A 27,975-nucleotide genomic window follows, 5' to 3' on the forward strand; every position below is an offset into this window, starting at 1 on the left:
TAACAACAGAGGATTATGAAAAAACAAAACATCATAGATAAAAATTGGCTGTGAGGAAAGTTCTCTTACACATTTACATTAGGAATAAACTGGAAATGCATAAAAGCTACAAAATGGAGCCTAAGGGCAAGTAAGCAATTTTATTCCCTCCCCCACAAGTTAATTTTTCTGGGTTTATTCATTTATTATCTTTAATAGATATTTATGACCTATAACTCAAGGTATTTTTGAATTAAGAAGTCAAGTACCAAAGATTTTTTTTTTTTTTTTTTTTTAAGATTTTATTTATTTATTTGACAGAGAGAGAGAGAGAGCGAGAGCAGGAACACAAGCAGGGGGAGTGGGAGAGGGAGAAGCAGGCTTCCTGCCGAGCAGGGAGCCCGATGTGGGACTCGATCCCAGGACCCTGGGATCATGACCTGAGCTGAAGGCAGACGCTTAACGACTGAGCCACCCAGGTGCCCCAAGTACCAAAGATTTTTAAATGTGTAGTTATAAATCCTGCTGCAATAAAACAAAATCCAAATGCAGAATATTGAGAACTAGCTCCTTGGTTAGTGCTTTGCACATTTAAAAGATCATTATCTCTGGAAAGAGAGAGATTGCTTTTTTCCTTTAGGTGGAACAAAGCAGTTGCCCTTGACCCTAGACAGGGATGGAGAATTTAGGGGACACTGGTATAGTTATGTTCCTGGTTATCACGGGGTACAAAAAGAGCTCTCTCTTCCTGCTGATAACCAGGGGGAGGCAAGAGGCCTCAGAGAGTCACGTGGAGCCTGGGGAAGATGCTGTCAGAAGAGCTGCATCTCAGGGCAACCAGAATTAATCTTACCATTCCCTTGACCAGATCACTATACGAGGCTGGTCAGAAGCAGCGTCATGAAGAGTATTCATGAATTTGCTAAAAAAGTAGCCTCTGTGCTGCCCAAGCACCTTGTTTTTTGTTTGTCCTTTTTTTCCTTGTGTAAGGAATTGAATTGGACTAATAGGAAAAATTATTTCCATTAGAAATCTACATATTCATGTCAAAGGTTTTCTCTAAAAGTCTGAATGTCTGAAAAATATTTGCAAAAATTGTAATCACTGTTTAGCTCCTTAAATACTGGTAAATCAACAGACGGATGTTAATTTGCATTTATGTTCAAGATTAGATGGATTTGGGAGTCCTACTTCCATCCCTGCTGCCATTTGGAAATGACAATATCATGCTTACTGCCTTTAATTCTGGTTATTGTCATATTTCGCGTCTCATGATCTCCGGGAAAAGCTAGAGTGTCTCTCCCCATGCGCCAGCTATTGGTTACAGAGCTTGGTTTCATAATTTCATAATCACTGCACTGTCCATAGTAAATTACGGGAAATTACAGAGAACTAATCAATGTAAGGCATATGAAACCTATATTAGCCTAATAATAATTTAAAATTATTAGCCCCATAAAAACTAATTTTAAAATAATCAAGGAAGACTGTGTAAAATGACTGAAATCCCATTTTAATTAGCAATTTTGTTAATTTTCCTGATTATAAAAAGTTGGAGAATTTCAATACTTTATTTTATCTAAAAAATGAAAATGTTAGTTAAGTAAGTTTGTTGGGCTTTTTTTAAGATTTTATTTATTTATTTGAGAGAGAGAGAGTGAGAGCATGTGAGTGGGAGGAGGAGCAGAGGGAGAGAGAGAATCTCAAGCAGATTCCACGCTGAGTGTGGAGCCTGATGCAGGGCTCGATCTCACGACCCTGAGATCATGACCCTGAGAAATCAAGAGTCAGATGCTTGACCAACTGAGCTACTCAGACACCCCTAAGTGAGATTTTAGATCATTCTAGACCAGGCCCAGAGCACTTCCTGGAAGATGGTAGGCAGTCAAATATATTTAACTGTTGGATGAGGTGAGGGGTTAAAAGAGCATTTTATACCTTTTAATCAAACACACTGAAATTTAATTGATGCTGCTAGAATAACAAGAGTTCATTTTTACATGTTGCAAATTTAGAAATTGAGATTATTTAAACAGGAGTTAGGATGAAGTTTACTTTTACTTTATGTTTTAAAAAAAAAGTTTCCTAAGAAAGTGAACAAAGTAAACAAGCTTGCTGAGATGTTGTATCTATGAGAGACGGTAAATCATTTTCAAGCAAGTTCCTCCCATCCCCTTGCCACATCTGTTGAGAGCTCAGTCTGTAGGTGTGTTAGTTTTCTACTGCAGTTCTCTAACAAATTAGTATCAACTTAGTGGCTTAAAACAAGACCAATTTCTCTTACAATTCTGTTAGAAGCCTGACATGAATCTCACTGGGTTAATATCAAGGTGTCCATGGGGCTGCATTCTTTTCTGGAGGCTCTGAAGGAGAATCGGAGACTTTTATTTCCTTAACCTTTTGCAGTTTCTAGAAGCCATCTCCATTCCTTAACTCAATTCATGGCTCCCTTCCTCTATGTTCAAAACCGGCAACGTTGTATCTCTCTGACTCCCTCTTCCTTACCACAGCTGGGTAAAATTCTCAGGTTTTAAGGATTTACGTGATTACATGGAGCCCACCCAGGTAATCCAGGAAAATCTCCCCATCACAAGACCCTTACCGTGAATCCTATCTGCAAAGTCCTTTTTGTCACATGTGATAACGTATTCACAGGTTCTGGGAACTGAGATGTAGATCTCTTTGGCGGCCATCTGTGTACATGGGGAGAGGTAGCGTTCAGTTCACAGGACTATGAGCCAGCATCAGAAGATACTGATGGAGACTGACTTATTTTTTTTAAATTGGTGTATAATAATTCATATTTATTAATGAAGGCAATTATCATCAACTTCCTTTATTTATTTATTTATTTATTTATTTATTTATTTATTTGAGAGAGAGCATATGAGAGGGGTTAGGGTCAGAGGGAGAAGCAGACTCCCTGCCAAGCAGGGAGCCTGATGTGGGACTCGATCCAGAGACTCCAGGATCATGACCTGAGCCGAAGTCAGTCGCTTAACCAACTGAGCCACCCAGGCGCCCCATCAACTTCCTTTAAATGAAACTTTCACTAATTGTTTGAAATGTTTTTATATACATACAGTTTTTTAAATAATTTAATGATTGTTTAATGGTAAGTTATTGTTTAATAGTAATAATTCCACTGCCTTCCACAAGTCTATGTATTTCACATAATTTAATTATATAACAATATAGCTTTATATACATGAACTATCTTATATTCTGTTTTCACCCAATTCTTAGATATACTTCTATACAAATAGGCCATATTTTATTAAGTTTTACTCCTGATGTTAGAGATTTATGTGTTTACAGTTTCTTACTAATGTAGATAATGCTTCACTGAACATTGACTTATTTATACAGCTGTTTTTGCTTTTATTGAGTAAGGAAAAAATTCCTTTGAAAGAAATTTACAGGGTAAGAATATATGACTATCTTCAGGTTGTCTACACATCCCCCTCTTCTTATTTGTTTATAGAACCATAATTTTGTTCAGGTATTGACTATATAAGAAGCAAGTGCCATTGTTGGGATTATGGGTTTGTGGTCTGGGGTGTCTTGGGTGTTCAGGGATGTTGACTTCAATTTGAGATATATGACCTAAGGACAAACATCCAAATAAGTGTGGGCCTCAAGAGAGACCTTGGCTTCAATGAAAATGTACTGTGAGCAACAAATGCAAGCCTCATATGTAATTTTAAATTTTCCAGTAGTGACATTTTCTAACATGTAAAAAAAAAAGGGGGGGGGGAGCGATGCTGATTTTAATAGTATATTTTATTTGATACAATATATCAAAAATTTTAACATTTCATTATATAATCATTATATATTCCAACATCTCAATTTGTTCCAGCCACATTTCAAGTGCTTCATAGTCGTGCACAATTAGAAAGATGAATTTAGGAGCCAGTTATAAAGTCAGCACCTTTCTTTGCTTGTAAATGTGAACCTGTGTTTGGCTTGTTTCCGGGGATTTTTTTTTTTTTGCTGTTGTGAGTAACACTGTAATGAACAGTCATATATAGAACTCCTGGTGCAGGCCTTGAGGATGGCATATTCGCAGGCTTAGGATGGCTGGCAGGTAGTAGGTGAAATGGTGCTCACTTTATTCTCCAAGGTGGTTGCTCCAGGCCACATGCCAGCTAGTGGTGTGGAAAGAGTCCTTATTGCTCCTCCCCGACACAAACATTTGGAAAAGTCTCATTTATTCATTTTGTCAAGCTAGTGGGTGTAAAATTGTTTCTCATTTCCTCACAATTTGCATTTTTCTGATTATTAATGAGCTTGAAGACCTTTTCAGAAGTATAGGAACCTTCATTTTTTTCCTCTTCTATAGATTTCTATAGAAATCACAAATATTTATTCATTCAAATATAAATATACTTACATATGATATATGTCATATATTAATATATGTATCACATTATATATTTATTCACAAATATTTTTTGAGCGCTGTCTATTAAGTATTGGTCTAGGTATTGGGAATATACTCGTGGGAGGGAAAATAGTCCCAAATCTTGCCTTCCAGGAGTTTATATTCTAGTGTGTGTATATGGTGAAGAGGGAGAGACAAAAACAATTTTAAAAAGTGAAGCAGCATATGTCAAGTGTTGTTAGCAAACCTTGGTTTAAGTCCGGCTCAGCCATTTTACGTCAAGGCTTAACTTGGCTTCCGCAATTGTAAAAAAGGAGATGGTAATAATACTATCTTCATTGTTTATTCAGTGCATATGAAGAACTTGACACAGCCCTGGCAAATTGTAAGGACTCAGAAAATGCTAGTAATAAGTATCATTTCCCCCTTTTTTCCTTCTCCTTTTTCTCTGTAATTTCTTCTCAGAACTTCTGAAGTTTAAGATTAAATATGTTTTGGTTTGTTGAGGTGTTGGCTTTCGTCAGGGTGTCAGCCTATTGATCCTTTCTGTGACACGACAGATGACCTTAGCTAATTTTGAGATGTGTTTTTGAGATTTCAAGCGTCTTAAATCCCAAGAACCAAGAGCCTGAGAACGTGTACTTTTTAAAAAGCTACATCATGTCAAATGCCAAAAATGTGGGAAAATCTGTAGGAATGCCTTGTATTCATTCATGGCTGTGTCCTGTGAATGTAAATTTTGCCTGAATTAATCATCTCAATCTAACAACCAATTTACTGTAAACCATGCACAAAGTACTATATAGAGGAGATGCATGTGACCTTGTTAATCTTTGGAACAACTATTTGTCCCTCTTTCTTAGATCATGATGTTGAAAATGATCTTCAATCAGACATCAGTTGAGCACTGCAAGACTCACACTGAAAAGCTGAAAGAATGCAACTTCTTCTTAATAGCTGTTCGCCTGGCTTCACTGAACCAGATCTTGGATCCCTGGGTTTATCTGCTGCTAAGAAAGATCCTTCTTCGAAAGTTTTGTCAGGTAGCAAATGCTGTCTCCAGCTGCTCTAATGATGGACAGAAAGGGCAGCCTATCTCATTATCCAATGAAATAATACAGACAGGAGCATGAAAGAGAACACCTAATCAACTTGCATGTTCACAGCTTTTGGCAACAAGTAGCCATAAACCTTACTGTGAATTTAGGCATCTCTGGCATGCCGCTGTTTATGCATTGGAGGAGAATTTTGATATAAGGCTAAATGGTCTCAGAAGCATAGATAAGCCTCCATGTGCCCAAAGTATTGAAACACAAACAAAGGAAAATATATTATTAACAGTCTAGTGTTTGGGGGTCTCTGCCATTTGTAGCTGAATATGTGATTATTTATGAGATGAAAACTTTTTTTTTATAAATGATCTTGGTCTGTGATGGGGATGGAGTGGGGAAAGTTAATATTCCAGTATACCAAGTACACGGGAGATTGAATCCATAGATCATCAGAGATAGGCAAAAATTTGTTTTTGTTCAAAGACCTGGGTCTTCTGTGTTCTCTTTCTTTCTTTCTCTCCATGTCACTCTTTTCCCCTTATATTTTTTAAAAAGTTGCATTAGGATAAAAAAACATATAATGTATCCATAATATTCAGTGGTATTGATGTAAATATTGCTCAATGCATAAATTATCTGTTGAACTTACAAAGTTTAAGTTTTGGTTGTGTCGGTAATTAGGTTTACTCATTATCTAAATAAGAGACAAATGCATTTATTTGAAATATGACAGGATTTGTGACTATCCAAATTACTATATGTTATTCTTTTTGAATACATTTTTAATTCCTAAGAGCCGGATAAGATTAATGAATCTGATCTTGAGAGTCAGTAGAGTGATTTTTCAAAATACTATTTAAGAACTGATTTGAGAACTAAATATAGGTACTGTGGTTAATTATCTTCCCTGATCGTTCCACCAAAAGTATTCTCTAGTCTTTTGGATATTTAAATGTTAACTCCGATTTCAGGACCAATAAATATTTTGAAAGTTCCATAAAGACTTTCCATAGTTCGGCCTATTTATGGAATAAGAAAATTAATAGTATTGAACCCTCATAACACTTTCTCTGTTCTCCCTTCAAAGTAGCTCTATATCTAAATATTTATTATTAATTTGCTTTTCTTATACTCTACATGTGTACAAACCTTGATAGCTAAGCTTGATATCTTTATGGCACAAGTAGATTACTACACTAAGTTTTGAGAGTTGCACTTAAAAAAAAAAAAGAAAACCTCCCCAACAAACATAGCAATCTTTTAAGTGAGACCTACACAAAATGCTCTTTGTATCCTTCAGAGCATTCATTTTGCAAACTCATTAACCTTTCTCATGAAGATTTTAATTTACATCTTACCTTATTGCATTCCTAGTTTTAAAAAAATTGAGATTTATTTTATATTTCTTTATAGTAACTACTTTTTTCCCCTGTGTTTAGTAGGCATTTGAGGAATAATTGATTTTCATAGGTCCGATCTAGTAGATTAATATATAAACCATCCTATAGGGGTCAGTCAGGAATAATCAATTTTTATTATTATTATGAATAACCACGTCAAACTGAGTGGATAAACAAGATCTGCTAAGAGTGCTTATGTAATTCATGATGGTTCCACTAGCCTACATTTTAGAAAAAATGATGATATATAACATAATACTAAAACCCTGATACAAAATCTCTCTATGCTATAGAATTGGATTATCCCACAGGTCACCTATGAAGAATTAGACAAAGCTACCTCCTTTTCCAGGAAAAGAAAAAGTGCACTTAGAATAAGTACTGACCTTACAACAAAGAGGCTTTACTTCTTGAATGTTCCTCTGGTCCCAGGTCATAATCAGATTGACACACACACAGTATGGATTTAAGTGGTACGAGTGTGATTGGGTTATCCTTCCCAGCACCTAGCACAACACTTGAAATGTAGGAAGAGTTCAGTATTTATTCAATGAACGAATGAATGAATGAATGGCTGCCAAAACCGAGTGTGCATCGGTGAGGTGCCTGCCATAGGATTGAAGGGCTACCTGCCCTTATAGTCCATCAAACTGATAAGGTGAATGATTGCTGCTTATTTAAGTACAGAAATATGAATTTATCTTCAAATGTGTAGTAGCATATTGCTGTACAACAAAGTGCTTTATCTGTATTAATAATTTAAGAGACTGATACTTCCAAATGGTAATGGAGATTACTGTCAAAGAAATACCACTTTTCATCCAAGCACAGAAATACATAAAGACAAAACAGCCTGAAACTTATCCTTAAGTACAAAATAAATTTCTGCCCAGGGATACATGGCAGGAGTGGATACATGGCAATTTTTCAACAAGGTTGAAAGGGAAGTGGAGAAGGAAAAATTACGTAAACGGCATGTGTTTTTTTTTGCCCAGGTAGCCATTGGTTCGTCCAGGGAAAACCTGGTAAGAAATATAAGTCCCAAATGATTTCAGCGTTTGGATGATAGTTGAAGTTAGATTTCAGAGATGTTGTGCAGAGGCCCTAGATGTGATCAGGAAGTGGACACTGAAGTCACTGCAGAAGAATCTGTGTTTCCAAGTTTAAGTTTAGGCCTTTAAATTCATTCTCATATACTTTGTTTATCTACATATATGTCTGAGCAGGAAAAGAAGATGTGCACATAAATTATGACGATTCTTAACCTGACAGTATTGGTTAAAAAAATAGAGGCCTAGGAAACCACATGGGAAGAAGTGAGTGAGTACAATGTAGAAATTAAGGTAGAATCAGCTATTGTAAATTGTACATAACAGTGCTGATTTTCTAAATGATGAATTTATGCAGCTAAGCTGTGTCATAGAAGAGAAGGATGACATGCAATCCTATAAGAATATTTTACTTTTCAAATAAAATCGGTGCAGCAGATATCTCAAAACTATTTTAAATGGAAGAAACAAAATATGTTATCTTAAGTTTTACCAAAATTTGCCTAATGCTGTATACCAAGATATTTTAACAAATTTATTAGATGTGTTTAATCATGGCAGATTTAAATGACTATGAATCAAAAAGTGCACATCTATTTCTACTTAACACTTCTTATCATATAAAAGATCTCTCAACTGTGTTATAGAATAAAATTGTGGAAGCTCGTGTAAAAGTTAACTGCAAGAGACCCTGGGACCGGGGCTGGCATTGAGTAATGGACCAACTAGAAACTCTGAAGACAAAACAGTATTTTTCAAAGGTGGTCAGTCTGTGGCAATATTCTAATAATAGATTTTCAAGTGAATTAGACCTTTTATTCATTGACACTTCTTATATATCTGTTGGCGTTGAGTACTAATTTGTGACTAGTTTCAATCTTCCTGTGTCAACAATCACTTAATGGTTCTTTTGTATTGGGATTAAATCAGAGACAGAAAGTAGAAAAATTTTTATCATTGAAATTTTAAGCACATACATTCCTGCTTATTTTTTAATACTTTAACCCCAAAATCTTCTCTCGAAATAAACAGGATACCGGAAGATGAGGGACACAGAAAGACTGCAGAGTATTTATTCCTATGAACATACTAAAAGCTTAATGTGGAAAAATTAAAATTTCTATGATTTACCCATGTGAAAAGTTAGACCATCACCGATGCCAAATCTTCAGAGATGTTGTTTATTGCTGGTTCTGTGCTCGCATGTGTCTCAAAATCTGCTAGAATTGAAGTTTAAATAAATGTGCAGAATTGTGCATATAATTGAAATTATATCATTTTAAAAATGAAGACTATTTAATACTGTGGCTACGTCCAGAGGACTGCTATCTGAGTTGCAATAAAATTCTGATAAGAGGTGGCATACATCTGTGATGTTTTCTAACATAGGTTTTGATAGAGCCAATTCACAAAATTTGAAAATCAACCTAAAACTCACATGCACATTTGTTAAAGAGCTGTATCAGTTCAGTATTCTGAGACAACGAACTGGTGGTGATTATATATGAAGCATGAAACAGAATTAGGGAAAATGTTAAAATTAAAACTCCATTATATTGGCATCATTTATATAAATACTGATTTCCTAAGAAAGTTCATATTCAGCTGACTTACTCCCACCCAAAAGGTTTCAATTTTATTAGGAATTTGTATCTATAGTTATTGAGGAAAATCTTTTACATGTCTTCTTCCTTGAATGCCTTTTTTGGATTGAGTCCACCTTGAATAAAACTGAAGTAAAAAGGATAGTGCAGAGTGACCTTGTTCTTAAAGTGACAAAGGGAAAACTGAGACTGTGCTTCTCTCAGAAAGACTTTAACAAGTCGTCTAGAATTAATGAATTTTTTTTTTAACGAGGAGATTGACAATTCATGTTAAAGTCAGATGGAAAGATATCTTAAAAGCATGCTACTTAAAATTTTCTTTCTCACTTGTCCCTGTTCTCTACTCTTCTAAAGAACAAAAGAGCAAAGAATTTTTATTTTATATGTTCTCTATTTTATAATTCCTAAAATGAGGACTTTATTTAAAAGTTTATAATTTATACAAGTTGAATTGTAAACCATTACATGATGATACCATAAGCTGAGTACATTTTGATTCTCTGGAAAAACAATTCACTCAGATATACACCATATTCATTTATATATCACTCATTTGCTTTATTGAGAATCAGAATTCTTTCATTTTCAGAGGTTTTAAATCAATCAGTTTAATATTATCAACAACCTAAATATTTACTGGATTACATATTTCTTCATTAGGAACGAGACTGTGACCCCAAGCCCCTTGCCTCCAACCTGTTTATTCATTTTCTCAACAGAGAGAAAGTAACATAAATATTTACTGTTGGTGAAACTGGAATTAGAGAACAGCTTCATATTTCTAGCATGCTATGACTTAATATATGAAACAGAACCAAGTCTGTTTTTTTAGTAAGTCTGCTTTGATGGAACAATTTTATTATGGGAGTAAAGATAGGAAGGAAAGAGATCATCATGAGGAACAAAATCAGACTTTTCAAACTTTTTGAGCATTTTGGAGATGATTCCACCTCTAAAGTTATTTTCAAAAGTGCAGCTCTTACATTCTTTTGTCAATTGCTTTAGAAACAGAGTATTTTAGCCTCTTAATTAAAGTGAATCAGATATCTAGACAGAAGGTAGCCAATCAGCAAATTTCAATAGTCATTTGAAAATAGTCTCTTTATGTATTTTCTGTTTGTGTGGAAGTCAAAGCAGTAATGTTAAACAGAGAAAAATGCATATGACTTACTGATACACTCCAGTGTTCTTTCAACTTTTGAAAAGGTACTATGTGAAGTAGGCAAGGGGACGGGGTGTAGAGAACATAAAGAAAGACATGGAGGGCACCTTGTACATTTCCAACTTGTTAAAATTCTTCATCCTTTTAGGCCATGCCACAGAATCAGAGAGGAAGGGACCACATTTATCTTCATACATGTGAGTGTCAGTAGGACAAAGCAAGGAGTGGCCAGTATTCTTTTCTCTAAGAGCAGGTGTTAAGTTCACTCAAGTCATCACTGACTACTAAATTCTTTTCCTTCCATATATATATGGAATTTGTATGAAATATTTTACTTTCTCCCTCTTCTTTTACCAAATGTTTATGTACAAGTAGTGTAAAGCTGAACATTTCTTTACACAAACAAGTTAAAAATAGGCACAGATTATCTTCATTCATTTACAGTAAATGAGTGTAAGTACTATTTATGTGGTATATTTAAGTAAGAACTGAAATCATTGGCACTTTAACCAATAATGTAAAGCTCAGCATAGAAAGCGTATGTTTCTCCATCTTTCCTATTCAGCCTCCTATCCCTACACACTTGGTTAAGTGGGAAGGTATACTTTTGTCATCTCTGTGTAAAGTTTTTTTGGAGTTATCCTAAGCATAGTTAAACACATCTTCCAGTATATTTTAAAGGTTGGTCTTCAGGATTGTGGAGGCAAAGAGTAAAAGAGACTTTGAAAACTACATCAAAATTTTGATGGCATTCAAGTCATAGCTAGTCTGTGTATTTAATAAATGTTTGTTTCTCATGTTGTGTTTGTCAATGGAAAATAAAGTTGAATGTTCTGAAATGTTCCTGTCTTTTTTTCCTGATGTCAGGAATATTTTATTTATAAATGTGTTAAATATTTTGCTGAAATCCTATTTGACACGCTTTGTCAAATAACAGCACAATGTAATATGCAACAGCATTATGCTATCTGGATGATTACACAGTTTTGTTTTACATTCCATAATTGTGTACAGTACAAATTATCACTGATTTGCTGTAGATCTGAGGTGCCCTTTTCCCATTTTCAACATGATATCTATTCATGTTATAATCCCAGATTTTTTGTTTTTAATACAAAAGCACATTTATAAATTATTCTCAATTTAGTTAATCCTCTCTTTTGTGGGTTCTAGTGTAATCTATAGACAGCCAACCAAGGCATTGTCCTTGCTTATAGTCAGACCCTTTGATAGATTTGTACCGGGTTATTGGTGTGAGATGATTACTGGCAGAGACACATTTTGGGCTGCTCCAATACCCTGTTCTATGTGTTCATTCAGGACAATCTACCTCTTCCTTCTTTAGTGAAGGGAGATGTTCTGTAGAATATAAGCTGCTAAGCCAAGCTTAATAAAAGTAGCACATCAGGCTTGCCCTTCTTCCTCCTAAGAAAAGGTATTTAGGGAGAGTTCTGACAATGCCTTCTCCCATGGGGTCCTAGGCTCGCAACCAGCTTTTATGGTCTTATAGTCTGTGCTCTGTAACATCAGGTAAACATCATGGTGGTACCTTCTGGTAGACCAGAAATACCACTAGGAAGTTGTTGAACCTATATGCTATAAAATAGGACACTGCGGGGCGCCTGGGTGGCTCAGTCGGTTAAGCGTCTGCCTTCAGCTCAGGTCGTCATCCTGGAATCCCAGGATCAAGCCCCGCATTGGGCTCCCTGCTCCGTGGGAAGCCTGCTTCTCCCTCTCCCACCCCCCCGCTTGTGTTCCCTCTCTCACTGTCTCTCTCTCTCTGTCAAATAAATAAATAAAATCTTTAAAAAAAAAAATAGGACACTGCTCAGTTTCAGGTCCTTGGAGGACATGGGTTCAGACATCCTTAGATATTCTTGGGGGGTTGTTGTGCTCACCCATACCAGTTTTGGGCAAATCCAGTTTGGAGGTTGGGTACTCAGAATCCGAGCCAGTCCCCTGGGCTTGTTCTTTCCTTCAACATGTATTTGTTGCTGTACCTATTATGTGCCAAGCATTGTGGTAGGTGTTAAGACACAAGGATTTTTTTCTAAAAAATCAGCTTTCAATGAATGTATAATCTGGTCGGGAAGAGGAAATAATTTGATCAGAGCTGCTATTAGAGTAAGCATACAGGGGAGGTGACGCTAAAGTAGGAAACCATTTCCTGTAGAAGATGAGAGTTAACCTGCATTTTGGAGAAAGGAATGGATGGTAGTTGGGAAGGGGAGGGCATTTTGGGATACTTTTTCACTTCATACTGTCCCAAATTATCATTTCCAAGGCATTCAAGCTAACTAACTTCTAGGGGCCCTGTGAGAAGTATAGGTCTAAATAGAGCATATATCTGTAACCTCTCAGGATGGGCCAAAGTGGCATGGCCTTGGGGCAGGATTTCTCCTCAGCCCCTCGGCATATTGGGCCAAATAATTCTTTGTTATGGGGGCTGTCCTGTGCATTGTAGGCTGTTTAACAGTATCCCTGGCCCCTACCCACTAGATGAGAGTCATACTTCCCTAGCAGAGACGATCAGAAAAATGTTCCCAGCCATTGCCAAATATACTATGGGGGACCTAACTTCTCGCAATTGAGAATCCCTGCCTTAGGGCAAGGGCCATGGCCATCACGAAGGTGCTATATGTGTCTGAGGGCTTGCAGAACAAGGCCATCTGTGGGATCTTGGATCTGAGAGGCACCATTCTGGCATTTCCTGAAGGGGCAGGCACTAGAATGCCAGTTTGTGTCTACTGCACAAAAATGTGGCGTTACCACGACAACAATGCCCGGATCATCACGGGCCCTGATCCACTTCTGTAATCACATAAACCTATTCACAAATGAGGAGGTCCAGTTTCTTAGAAAGTATCACCTTTCTATTGATGTCTCCAATCTCTATTTTGTTTTTGATAAGAGGCCGTGGGGTTATATGTCTCTCAAAGGGATATCTAAAGGGAATGAGTTCATTTCTCCCAAGACGTTTGAAAATCTTTTAATTCCTCTTAAGTTCACATTTCCAGACAGGTGCCTTAGGAGGAGAGAACTAACTTACCAAACTCTGTCTTTTGTGGGATTTTGGCATATTTGGTCAGTGTCACAGAGCTGTAGCAGCTTTATTTAATCTGAAAGATGATTTTTATCAAAGAGCTGTTCCAACTCTGGGCAAATGTCTCTTTATTGGCCTGTGTTTTTCTGAGCTCATGCCAGTGGGCAAATGTCTCTTTATTGGCCTGTGTTTTTCTGAGCTCATGCCAGTGGGCCAGTATCTCAAGTATAGAGAGCTATCACCACACATTTTGAAAACAAAGTTCAACTCACGATCTCTGTAACTAACACTTAAACCTCTGGTTTGTATGGAATGGGAAGCTAGAAAACTTAAACCCCAAATCTGACCCAAAAAAGTTAGAACAACAATACTCATTGATCTACTGTAAATTTCTGAGGCCAAGTAAGAAACATCTATGGATAATCAGTGTTTATGCCTAATATTCTTATGCAGTTTTTAAAAGAAGGCTTTGAATATAATATACAAGGTTGTTTGAATTTGACTTTGACAAGAACATAGGAAGAACATAATTCTGAAACAATTACCACCAATGGGGGTCTTTTCAAATTAGATTTAACTAGAACATACCTGATAGAACACTGGCTTTTAATCACTTTGGGGTCAGAGCCCCCTCTGGTAATCAGATGAAAGGTATGGATCTCCTCCTCACAAAGAGCACAGACAATTTTTACACAGCATCAGAGACTGTACCGCCCTCCTGAGTTCTGTCTGTGGCCGCTTTGGAAATTTATGGACACAGGTTAGGAATTCTCACTGTGAGAGTCTTTATGATTCAAGGAACCTCACGGCTTTCCATGTTTGGTTAGAAAGCTAAAATCTAAAACTGGAGTTAAGTCAACAGAATTACTTCCCTGTGAATGCCAAAATTCCCTGATATCTCATTATATGCCCGTCATAGTAAAGCAACATAGTCAGGGATAGAATTTTTAAAAGAGGAGCTGCAATCGTTTAAAAAAATAAATTGCCATCACACGGGTAAAAGAAAATAACACAATCCCAACCAGAAGAGGGGCAGCATAGGCTACTCACAAAAAACAGGTCGAAAGTGAGAGTACTATTTTTTTTTTTTTAAATACAAGTAATTCAGTGATGCATTTGCCTTACAACAAAGAGCTTGTTTCAGTTTTCCCTTGTGCTGACCCAACGAAAGATTTAAAATGAAGCTATTTAAAAGTCAATAAAAAAATTACCCAGCCTGAAAAATACAATGTCCCAACACAAAAAATCTAAATGGTTAGGATTTAACTTTCTATTACTTTCTGTTAAATAACTTTGCTGTGTTACATGTGTATATGGATACATACACATTTACACTTCTGCATGTTCTTTGCATTGCAATTTAGAAGGAAGGCAGCAAGGATGACCTTATTGATTGATCCTTTCAGTGAGAATGCAAGGCATACACTTACAGATCTTCTTACAAATGTAAAATTAATGACGCTTTACGCCAACACTTAAAGCTATTAGTAAAATGCTGTATTGATGTTTATAGTTTGTGTTTCTCTACAGGGAAAAGTCTAGAGCAATTAATGACGTTTATCTTTGCATTTTTCTAGCCTTATTGAGGAAGATGGAAATGAGATCTTAAAGCACTGAAGTATTTGTCTATTGGAAACAACTCTTTGATACCAAACCATCCTACATTCTGGATGTGTGTACATGAATTGGGACAGCTATATGAGGTGTGCATAAAATTGCAAGTTGGTTTTCATGAATCAGTGGTTTGGAGTCTTCTCCCTTAGAAGATCCATGAAAAGCCATTTTTAGAAGAAAAGCTATTTGTATTTTTTTCTTTTTTTTATTATGTTATGTTAATCACCATACAACATCATTAGTTTTTGATGTAGTGTTCCACGATTCATTGTTTGCATATAACACCCAGTACTCCATGCAGTAGGTGCCCTTTTTAATACCCATCACCAGGCTAACCCATCCCCCCACCCCCTTCCCCTCTAGAACCCTCAGTTTGTTTCTCAGAGTCCATAGTCTCTCATGGTTCATCTCCCCCTCCTATTCCCCCCCTTCATTTTTCCCTTCCTGCTATCTTCTTCTTCTTCTTCTTCTTCTTCTTTTTTTTTTTTTAACATATAATGTATTATTTGTTTCAGAGGTACAGGTCTGTGATTCAACAATCCTACCCAATTCACAGCGTTCACCATAGCACATACCCTCCCCAGTGTCCATCACCCAGCCACCCCATCCCTCCCACCCCCCACCACTCCAGGAAACCTCAGTTTGTTTCCTGAGATTAAGAATTCCTCATATCAATGAGGTCATATGATACATGTCTTTCTCTGTTTGACTTATTTCGCTCAGCATAATACCCTCCAGTTCCATCCACATCGTTGCAAATGGCAAGATTTCATTCCTTTCGATGGCTGCATAATATTCCATTGTAAATATATACCACATCTTCTTTATCCATTCATCTGTCGATGGACATCTTGGCTCTTTCCATAGTTTGGCTATTGTGGACATTGCTGCTATAAACATCGGGGTGCACATACCCCTTCGGATCCCTACATTTGTATCTTTGGGGTAAATACCCAGTAGTGCAATTGCTGGGTCATAGGGTAGCTCTATTTTCAACTTTTTGAGGAACTTCCATGCTGTTTTCCAGAGTGGCTGCACCAGCTTGCATTCCCACCAACAGTGTAGGAGGGTTCCCCTTTCTCTGCATCCCCACCAACATCTGTTTCCTGACTTGTTAATTTTAGCCATTCTGACTGGTGTGAGGAGGTATCTCATTGAGGTTTTGATTTGGATTTCCCTGATGCTGAGTGATGTTGAGCACTTTTTCATGTGTCTGTTGGCCATTTGGATGTCTTCTTTGGAAAAATGTCTGTTCATGTCTTCTGCCCATTTCTTGATTGGATTATTTGTTCTTTGGGTGTTGAATTTGATAAGTTCTTTATAGATTTTGGATACTAGCCCTTTATCTGATATGTCATTTGCAAATATCTTCTCCCATTCTGTCGGTTGTCTTTTGGTTTTGTTGACTGTTTCCTTTGCTTTGCAAAAGCTTTTTATCTTGATGAGGTCCCAATAGTTCATTTTTGCCCTTGCTTCCCTTGCCTTTGGCGATGTTTCTAGGAAGAAGTTGCTGTGGCTGAGGTTGAAGAGGTTGCTGCCTGTGTTCTCCTTTAGGATTTTGATGGACTCCTGTCTCACATTGAGGTCTTTCAACCATTTGGAGTCTATTTTTGTGTGTGGTGTAAGGAAATGGTCCAGTTTCATTCTTCTGCATGTGGCTGTCCAATTTTCCCAACACCATTTGTTGAAGAGACTGTCCTTTTTCCATTGGACATTCTTTCCTGCTTTGTCAAAGATTAGTTGACCATAGAGTTCAGGGTCCATTTCTGGATTCTCTATTCTGTTCCATTGATCTATATGTCTGTCTTTGTGCCAGTACCATACTGTCTTGATGACAGCTTTGCAATAGAGCTGGAAGTCCGGAATTGTGATGCCACCAGCTTTGCTTTCCTTTTTCAACATTCCTCTGGCTATTTGGGGTCTTCTTATTTACTTCTTTATTTTTGGCTCAGTAAATATCACAAAGATTAAGTCATGTAGATTTTCATACACTTGGGCTTATCAGTGGTGTGTATGTGTCTGTGTGTCTGTGTCTGTATCTGTGAAGTCCATTATATCTCAAATGTGTATTCCTTTTTAAAAATTTTTTATTGTTTTTAATTTTAATTCCAGTGTAGTTAACATATAGTGTTAGTTTCCTGTGTACAATGTAGTGATTCAACACTTCCACATATTACTCAGTGCTCATGTCAGTATACTCTTTAATCCCCATCATCTGTTTCACCCATCCCCCCACAACCTCCCCTCTGGTCACCATCAGTTTGTCCTCTATAGTTAAGAGTCTGTTTCTTGATTTGTCTCTCTTCTTTTTTTCCTTTGTTTTTGTTTTCATCTGTTTTGTTTCCACATAAGGTGTTTGTCTTTCTCTGACTGACTTATTTTACTTAGCATTATACTCTCTAGCTCCACCCATATTGTTGCAAATGGCAAGATTTCATTCTTTTTTATGGCTGAGTAATATTCCATTGTATATATAGACCACATCTTCTTTATCCATTCATCTGTCGATGGACACTTGGGCTGCTTCTATAATTAGGCTATTGTAAATAATGTTGCAATAAACATGACAGTGCATATATCCTTCTGAATTCGTGTTTTGTATTCTTTGGGTAAATATCTAGTAGTGGAATTATTGGATCATATGGTAATTCTATTTTTAATTTTTTGAGGAAACTCCATACTGTTTCCCATAGTGACTGTACCAGTTTACATTCCCACTAATGGTGCACGAGGGTTCCTTTTTTTCCATATCCTCCCCAACACTTGTTTTTTATGTTGTTGATTTTAGCTATTTTGACAGGAGTGAAGTGGTATCTCATTGTAGTTTTGATTTGTCTTTTTCTTTTTTTATTAATTTTTTTTAAATTTATTTGCGAGAGAGAGAATGAGAGACAGAGAGCATGAGAGGGAGGAGGGTCAGAGGGAGAAGCAGACTCCCTGCTGAGCAGGGAGCCCGATGTGGGACTCGATCCCGGGACTCCAGGATCATGACCTGAGCCGAAGGCAGTCGCTTAACCAACTGAGCCACCCAGGCGCCCCTTGATTTGTCTTTTTCTGATGATGAGAGACATTGAGCATCCTTTCATGTGTCTGTTGGCCATCTTTAGGTCTTCTTTGGAGAAATGTCTGTTCATGTCTTCTGCCCATTTTTTCAACTGGATTATTTGGGTTTGGGGTGTTGAAATGTGTGTTTCTTTTCTTAAATACATTTTATTTTTTAATCACAATACTATGTGCATCCCTTTAAAAGGTCAGATAGTGTAAAAAGACTCTGTTCTCAGTCTAGCCCACCCCCTAGCACTCTGCTTCACAGAAGTCACTTTCAGCTTTTTTTTCAACATTTCTTCTAGCATATATGACCATATTTCTAAATGACGTACTTGTGTTGTTGTCTCTTGCTTCATCAACTTTAGACATTGTATGTTGATTTATTTTGCTGGATTTAGCTCTCTCCTCACCCATTTTCCCATTATAGTTATAACACAAATTTTATTAAATCAGTATTCAGTGTTTGCATTTTTCTGACAATGCAGATATCCCTCATTGCTGAGTCATAGTACTGCAGTCATGTTTCCTTTCTGGGACACATTTTTCTTTTTTCTAGAGTTAAGAACTTATCGAGTTAAACTTGCTTATTAGCTTTCTTTGTGCCCCAAACTAAACCTTAAAGTTTTCCAAGTGCCCAAGCCTATCTGATCATCTTTACCCCCTTTGGAATCCTGGATTTCTTGCCATTGACCCTTTTGCCTCTTTTTTTTATTAGATACCAAATTTTCTAGATCCTATGTCTGGAATTATTTCTTGAATTATTCACTCATTTTGAACACACTTGCTTTAAAATGGGCTTTTTAATAGAAAAGAAATAGAATCAAACTCCTAGAAAAGAGAATGGTCTTAAGTAAACATAAACACTAATAATAATGGTGATAATAACAATAGTGGTAAAGATCATTTTATGAGCAACTATACTTTACATATGTCATCACGTTCTCATGTCAACACCATAAGGCAGGTGTTACTGTCACCACTCTCCAGATGAAAAGGCTGGGGCTCAGGGAGGATAAATCACTCCACCAAGTCCACCGAGCCAGTGAGAAGTGAAGCTGGGGTTCTCACCTGCTTTCAGGTTAGAATATATTTGGCCCATGATCCCTGAGCAAAGAATTACTACTGTGATTATTTTCTGAAGCTTCAAGTTTATCTTTGAGGGTTCCACGAAAGCCCCACGAAAGAAAGGTTTTGACTATCGTGCTGCCTGGGCATTTTCAAACAGCCACAGACAATCTTGGGCAGAAGTAGGGAGGCAGCTTCTCCAACAGTATTGATTAGGGTCAGCTAACAAGATTCTTAGCAAAAATCCGAACGTCCCTATGCCCGACCTGGGCATGTGCACAAGCCTGCAAATATTCTGACCCTTCCTTATGAGAGATGGATTTGCTCCTGCAGCGGAGGGAGTATCAGCTGCCTGGTCGATGGTTGCACAGAAAGGCTGCCTTTGCACTTCCCTCCAGGCCTGTGGGTTTTGCGGAATGCCAGTTTATCACGATGTAAGTTACTAAGTATACATCGATGCAAGTTACTAAGTATACATCTCTTTCAGCCCCGCTGTCTTTTGTTTCTTTTTTGTTGTGGTTTTTTCCTTCCACACTTCCTCTCCTGCTTATAAGGTAACTCAGGAGCAGCCTTACTGAGAAGCTTCCTAATTACAGGGGGCCTCCTGGAAGACTATGTACAATTCAAGACGGAAGAGAGGGAGAACAGGCCTTTGTCAGGAGTTAAACCCTTCTGTTTATCATCTCCCCTGCTTAATTTTGAGGTGTGCTCAAACTTCTTCCTGCAAAATATAGTGCAGTTCCAGAGTGGAGCATATTTTGTCTTTAAGAACGAGAAAAACTGCCCCCTGTTTTTGAGTCTTTCTTCCCTTGTTGCTAGCAGGCGAAAGCTATTTGGTATATCTGACATTTTATTCATTCACCAATATTCTCTTCAACTAGCTGCCCTGATTTCCACAGAGCTGGTCAGACTGATTAGAAAGGGTGCAGAATATTTTGCTCAAAAGAATAAAATCTTGGCATCTCCAAAACTTGAATTCTGTTATCAGGAAATGGATTCAAGTGGCAACCCACCAAGAGCTGGATAATTTGAAAAATCGATACATCTTACAGTTTATCTTTGGTCTAATTTTGCATGTTATCTCTACTATTTCAACATAATTACAGTAGTCAAAAATTCTCAGGCATCTCAGGGATCAATTAACATTTATTCAGAATAGGCTCAACCCAATTACATGTAAATCTTTACTTAATTTTTTTTTTTTTACTAATTGGTTAATTAAACCAAATCAAATGAATCAATGCTTAGGGCAAATGTTTGAAGGGTAAATTCCCATTTGTCTGCCGTCTTCTATGTAATTTGCTTGAGAAATGGAGCTTGGAGATTTTCATATGGTTTGTTATTAATAATATAATTGTAAAAATAAGGTAGTAATTTATGGACCTCATTTCATGATAGTAAGTTTTAATATGAGAATACATTTAGAAAAAATTAAAATAACAATGAATAATTACATACATTACTTGAAGTTCCTTAATGGGGAACACCATTCTCCATTTCATTGGATGAAGAATGATCCTGTCAAACTTAGGGGATCTTTCTCAATTGCCCAAGACAACCATTTGGAAAGGATAGAGGGATATTCTTGAAGAAAGGCAAGAGACAACTAAGATGTCAGCTAGATAAGTAAGATCTTTCAGGAGATGAGTATCCTGTGGGGCACCTGGGTGGCTCAGTGTGTTATGCATCCGACTCTTGGTTTCTGCTCAGGTCATGATTTTATGCGTCACGAGATTGAATCCGGCATTTGGCTCCACATTCAGTAGGGAGTCTGCTTGAGGATTCTCTCCCTCTGCCACCATTTGCACATGTGTGCTTTCTCTCTCTCTCTAAATAAGTAAGTAAATAAATAAATCTTAAAAAAAAAGATAAGTATTGTGGTCAGATTACCAGTAAGTTTATGAAAGTATGTGTTTTGGGGGCGCCTGGTTGGCTCAGTCAGTTAAGTGTCTGCTTTAGGTTCAGGTCATGATCCAAGGGTCCTGGGATCAAGTCCCACATGGGGCTCCTTGCTCAGCGGGGAGCCTACTTCTTCCTCTACCTGCTTCTCCCCCTGCCTGCCACTCCCCCTGCTTGTGCTCTCTCTCTGACAAATAAATAAATAAAATCTTTGAGAAAAAAAAAAAAAAAGGAAAGAAAGTATGTGTTTTGGAGTCAGACCTGGGATCAAACTTTGGTTTAATACCTGTGGAACTTGAAAGTAATTCCTTAAACTCTTTATGATCTTTGAATATGAAGAATTGGGATTTTTGCACTTACTTTATAAGGTAGCTATGAGGATTAAATATGTAAATATTCCAGAAGAGTGATGGGTACAATAAATATGTAGGGGGTATTGTTATTGGTGTTGTATTAGTAGTGATAATAGTAGCCACAGTGGCAATGTCAATTGCTTGAGGAATCCATAAACCATATTGGTAAAGTGGCAAAAGACACCCTGATCCCTGTACTCATTCTTTAATATTATGTTGGGAGACCCGAGCATACAGCATTGTGTTTGAGAGGATGGGAATCAAAAAAAAGACTACGTTTGGTGGCACAGCCTAGTTCTATTAAGTTGTTAGTAGACTGACCTTAATCAAATTAACTTAACCTTTTGAGGTCTCTGGGTGGCTCAGTTGGTTAAGTGTCTGACTCTTGATTTTGGCTCAGGTCATGATCTCAGGGTGGGATGGAGCCCTGAGTCGGCCTCCACACTTGGCGGGGAGTCTGCTTGAGGATTCTCTCTCCCTCTCCCTCTGCCCTTCCCCTTGCTTTCTCTCTCTCGCTCTCTAAAATAAATAAATACATCTAAAAAAATTAACCTTTCTAAACCTTAGTTCTTTAGCTATAAATGAAGATAATAATCTTATCTAAAGTTAACACATTTTTTCAAATATTTAATGAAATGTTTCATGCAAATGCTTACCTAGTGCCTGACACATTAATAAGACTCAATAAATGGTTATTGTTATTAGAAATTATTGTCATTAATATTAAAAGGAAGCTCAGAAGACTTAAGTCGACTCAGTTTCTAACTGAGGCTGAATGCCCTTACAAGCATACAAATTTTATCCGATCTTCTCAAGACTTAGGGTGAGAAAATAAGGATGTGGGTCAACTTCATAGGAAGAGGAAGAACTTATAAGAAACAGCAAAATAAAGAAATTTAAGTTTTCTTTATGGCTTAGTGTATGTCTTTGTGAGATAAGGAAATGGTTCCAGTAGCACAGAAGAGGTTTTGTGGTTGACTTATTTATTTATTCTCCAGTGTTACTGAGATAAAATGGTCATAGAACATTGTATTCATTTAAGCTGTATAACATAATGACCTGATATATGTATATATTGCAAACTGATCTCTACAAGTCTAGTTCACATCCATCAGCTCACATACTTACATTTTTTCTTATAATAAGAACTTTTAAGATTTACTCCCTTAGCAACTTTCAAATATACAATACAATATTGTTAAGTATAGTCATCATGCTGCACATTACATTCCCAGAACTTAGTTATCTTATAACTAGAAGTTTGTACCTTTTGACCATTTTTACCTATTTCCTCCACACACAGCCCTGCCCCCCACCTCTTACGACTACCAGTCTATTATCTGTTTTATGAGTTTGGTATTTTCAGATTCTGCATATACATAGAGTCTTTGTCTTTATTTATTTTACTTAGTATAGTGTTTGCAAGGTGCATCCATGTTGTTGCAAGTGGCAAGATTTATTTCTTTTCATGGACGAATAAACTCCATCCCATTATATGTATGGAAAGAACACTTAGATTGTTTCCATGTCTTGGCTATTGTAAATAATGCTGCCATGAACATGGGGGGCAGATATCTCTTCTTGTTTCCTTCAGATATATACCCAGAAGTGGAATTGCTGGATCATATGGTAGTCCCATTTTTAATTTTTTGAGGAATCCAGAAGAGGTATTTTGAAAAGTCCCTATGATAATGTCTTCAAGTGAAATCCAGGAAAAATAAATAATAAGGCATACAAGCAGAAAAGTTAATCTCAGCACAGTAGTTCTTGTCCAAAAAGCAAAAAATAGGATCTGGTCAAATCAGTGAATGCTTTCTTACCACTATTTAATGTAGATTAGTGTAACATATGTCTGCCACCTCAATTTCCTGATCTATTAAGGACCTTGGGGGTAATAATTTCTAGTTTATAAGGTAACTGTAAATATTAGATACTGTAGGCAAACCACTTGGTATTGTTGTTTTTAAAAATAAAAGTCATTTTACTGGCAAAAATGGATTTATTTGGGAATAGCAAAGAATTGCAATTCAGGGCAAGCAAACTATGGCAAAAACCATAGGCTAGTCCATCTCCATCAAAGGAAGTGAATGTTATTTTATGGAGAAGGAGGAAGTTGGGAGGGGTTTCTTTGAACAAAACTCCATTGGAGAAAGGTAAGAGTTCAGGGTGATGATAGTTTCTCATTATCTGAGTTGCTGGGGTAGTCAATTCTTGTAGGAGATGCATTGCACATCTTTTCCTGTTGGGGCCTGTGACTGATGATTCTTTCCTGTTGACCTCTCTTCTGTTGGCATCTGTAATTGACAATTCTTGACCTTGAATGGTATGGCATGAGAGTTCCCCTTTCTGGCCTTCCTACTCCATTATAGTGTGGAGTATAATGGAGTGGATATTCCATTATAGTATCAATTTTCACAGTATACATGCCATGTTCCATCATCATCATCATCATTTAAATACAAAATCCTCATAAATTTCCCAAGGTCCAGACAGAACAATATTTTATTTCTGGGTAACTTCAGGTCATTTGTTTTTCTCTAGCTATAAAGTCAGTAGAAAATAGAACTGCCAGAGAATTTTTGGACTGTGATGCATTGGGGAAAAGACACAATAAAAAAAAAAGACATTAAATCAGTTTAAATTAGGATGGAGGTGTTCTCTTTCCTCTTAGTACTTGGATTGAGAACAATAACAACTTGATCATTAGTACCATTACTTCTCTGGTGATGAGTATATCTCCAAGAAAGAAATGAGGATCAGATTATTTATATTGGATTTTGATAGATTTTGATCACTGATTAAATGAATAATTTGCTGGATTTATTTTGTCATTGATGCATCTTTAATGAAACCCTACCATGTGGGTCTAGGTCTTGGGGAGCCTGATGTTTATCAGATTCCAGATTTAAGATTCTCTGATTCTTCAAAGTGACGTACCAATTTTCATTCATTACATTTAGGACTTTAATATTTTTCTCAAGCAGTGCAGAAGAACACAAAGACCAAAGGAAAATTCCTAATTTTCTACCACTCAAAGTAAACCACTGTAAATGTTTTGATTAATATCCTTTCAAAAATTTGTTTTTATAAGTTTCTCCTCAACCCTAGCTTCATCTAAGAATTATGGTGAGATTCTCTCAAATGTTTGAAGGAGTACCACATGAAATATGAAGTGATATGTCCTATAGGCTGGACTAAGATTTATGGGCAGTAGCTACAGAGAGAAGGATTTTTTGACCCAATGTAAAAAGAAGCAAAAGCAGTGATGCTTAAGGCGGAAAGGCCTATCTTAGAAAGTAAGGAGTTTCCTATGGCTGCAAATGTTCAGACAAATACTAGGGAACCACTAGGGGGGTTGCTGTAGAAGCAAGAACTACAAATATCTTTTGTTTGTTTGTTGCCTTTTTAAAAAAAGATTTTATTTATTTGACAGAGAGAGACACAGTGAGAGAGGGAACACAAGCAGGGGGAGTGGGAGAGGGAGAAGCAGGCTTTCCGCGGAGCAGGGAGCCCGATGTGGGGCTCGATCCCAGGATCCTAGGATCATGACCTGAGCCAAAGGCAGATGCTTAACGACTGAGCCACCCAGGCGCCCCTACAAGTATCTTTTGAAAGTCTTCTTCCAACTCAAGGTTCTATGATTTTATGCATCAAACCAGTTGTAAATTGGCTACAGTATTTGAGATGGTATAAAAAGATGGCTGAATTTAGCTGTTGAACTTAGTGCCCTGCTTTAAACCCCTTTATATGTGGTTTATATTCTGTCTCATGTGAAACTGAATTGTTGTTGGATCTAATCTCAAAGCCAGCCTTCAAGGTCTCTATGTTCATCTTATCAGTTTATAACTTTTTTGGAAAACTCTGCTCAGAAAAACAGCAAAAATGTTATCAAAAAGAGCTACTGCAATTATTTTCCAATTAAATCAGAATATCTGGTGGCCTTTCATAGCAATGACTTTATTAGCTGGAGTATCTGATTGTCCTCACTGACTATAAAAGGCCATCAAGAATATGAATTTGGTCAAACTCAGCTTATTATCTATTCTCATCATGTTTTACCATGTATAAAGCATATATTTTAGGAGCATAATTCATGCTGGCACGAATAATATTTATCAAGTTTTTGTACATTAACAACTCTATTTCATTTGTTTCATGACCAAGAGAAAAAAGAAATGTACTTTAAAATACAGAAACAAATGTTTCAGTAAATGTTTAAGGAGGCTTTTAAAATTTGAAATAACTCTAAGGAACAAATACCGTTACATAGGGAGGGGTTGTGTATGGGTTTTTGTTCTGTTGTTTGTTTGTTTTCTTTATCAACAGTGGAATTATTCTTCAAGAAAGACTTTTTTTTTTTTTTTTTCATTTCACTGGGTGGGGCAAAATGAGTCATGTTTTCCAGTTAAATTAAGCCTAAAGGAAATATGCTACTGATTTATACAACATAATCCTTAAAAAGGTTAGAAATAGTTACCTCTCTTTTGAAGCACAGAATGAGACACTGACATGCTTGCTGGAAGTGTTGAAATTGTTGGCATCATTCATTGCTTTCTGAAGAACATCGTGAGCCACTGCAGTCTGAGAGTTTTTAACATCATCAGTGGGAAGGCAGCTTTGGGCAGCCTTGTGGAAGAGTCTGGGGATTTGAAGACATAGATTTGCAACCGGGTTCTTGACTTACTAGCTGTGTAAATGGGCAATTTTTTTTTTAATTTTTTTATTGTTATGTTAATCCCCATACATTACATCATTAGTTTTAGATATAGTGTTCCATGATTCATTGTTTGTGCATAACACCCAGTGCTCCATGCAGAACGTGCCCTCCTCAATACCCATCACCAGGCTAACCCATCCTCCCAACCCCCTACCCTCTAGAACCCTCAGTTTGTTTTTCAGAGTCCATTGTCTCTCATGGTTCTTCTCCCCCTCCGATTTCCCCCCCTTCATTCTTCCCCTCCTGCTACATTCTTCTTCTTCTTTTTTTCTTTCTTAACATATATTGAATCTCAGATCTGTACCTCTGAAATAAATGGGCAATTTTTAAATCTCTTTCTAACTCTGTTTACTCTTTTATAAATTGGAAATAATGATACCTATATCACAAGGTAGTGAAAGGAAATAATAAATGTACAAAGTACAGTAGAAACTCAGTCATTTATAGCCGGTATTAACATTAAATAGCCTTACTTGCCTTTGCAAAAAGACATTAATACCACCTTCAGGAGTAATATTAGTTGTAAATGTGATAACTTAGTATCTAATAATCAACATTTGTAGAATTCTTTGATAATTTCTAAGGCATTTTGGTATCTGTAGTTTTACTTGATTGAATTGTTCAAGTAGGGAAGGAAGTATTGTGATTATTCAAATTTTATTGATAAAGCACTAAGACTAAGACTAGGTGGGTACAACTTCCGGCTGTAAAATAAGTAAGTCGTGGGGATGTAAAAGACAGCACGGTGACTACAGTTAATGATACCGTATTGTGTTTCTGAAAGTTGCTAGACAGTAGATCTCAAGAATTCTCATCACAAGAAAAAAAAAAAAACTTGTAACTATGCATGGTGGTGGATGTTAACTGAACTCACCATCGTGATCGTTTCACGGTATATACAAATATCAAATCATTATGTTGTACACCTGAAACTAATATAATGGTATATGGTAATTGTATCTCAAAAAGAAAAAAAAAAGACTAGATATAGTGATTGGACTTCGGGGTTAAACTTCAGCTCTCTACTGGCCTAGGAGTGAGTTTCTTCCCCTTCTGAGCCTCAGTGTTCTCGTTTGGAGCGTGGGCATAGTAGTGGTGTCCTCAGAAAATGTTGGTGTTTTCCCAGTTCCCACTGCACAAAGCCTGAATTCTTCACATATTCAAAGCTCTCAGTAGGCTGGCGCCAACCTACCTTTCCAGTGTTATAGACAAGATCCCATCCTCTGGGAGTCCTTTCCTCAAACATATTATGCACTTCCATAATTCTGTTCCTACTGTTTTCTTTGCTTGAATGTTCTTCTTAATTGGGAAAATTCTACTCATTCATTAAGGCCCGCTGTCATTAGACCTACTTAAGAATCCTTTGCCAAAACCTGGTTTGGAATTAACAACTGCCCCCTTGTGCCTCCATGATAATTTATTTATGCCTCTGTGATTACTTCTCACTGTTTGACTTGTATGAGAGTCAGCTGCACATGTTTCTAGCTCCCCCACTAGGCTCTTAGCTCCTTGAATGAGAGACCACATCTTTTTAATCTTAGTGCCCCAGACCCTCCCATTTCCTCTCCTCCCCACAGCCTCCAAGCCAGTGAAGACTGAAATA

At 37.0% G+C, this 27,975-nt stretch overlaps 1 protein-coding gene across 14 annotated transcripts in view; it reads left to right on the forward strand.

Moving 5' to 3' along the window:
* Positions 1-27,975, forward strand: part of PTGER3 (prostaglandin E receptor 3) — a 188,225-nt gene that overhangs the window by 26,318 nt on the left and 133,932 nt on the right. For 12 of the 14 annotated variants that reach the window (XR_013448115.1, XM_078072908.1, XM_078072909.1 and 9 more), the window contains exon 2: positions 5,230-5,409. Coding sequence is in view for 11 of the 14 variants with exons in the window: in XM_078072908.1 (XP_077929034.1) it covers positions 5,230-5,409 (180 nt within the window). In the remaining 3 variants the exon portion in view is untranslated. Of the gene's footprint in view, positions 1-5,229; positions 5,410-15,253; positions 15,380-27,975 lie in introns of all 14 variants that reach the window. The other 2 variants (XR_013448117.1, XR_013448116.1) reach the window with 1 other exon arrangement.

The sequence above is a fragment of the Halichoerus grypus genome, chromosome 5, assembly GCF_964656455.1.
Source record: "Halichoerus grypus chromosome 5, mHalGry1.hap1.1, whole genome shotgun sequence".
Taxonomy (NCBI): domain Eukaryota; kingdom Metazoa; phylum Chordata; class Mammalia; order Carnivora; family Phocidae; genus Halichoerus; species Halichoerus grypus.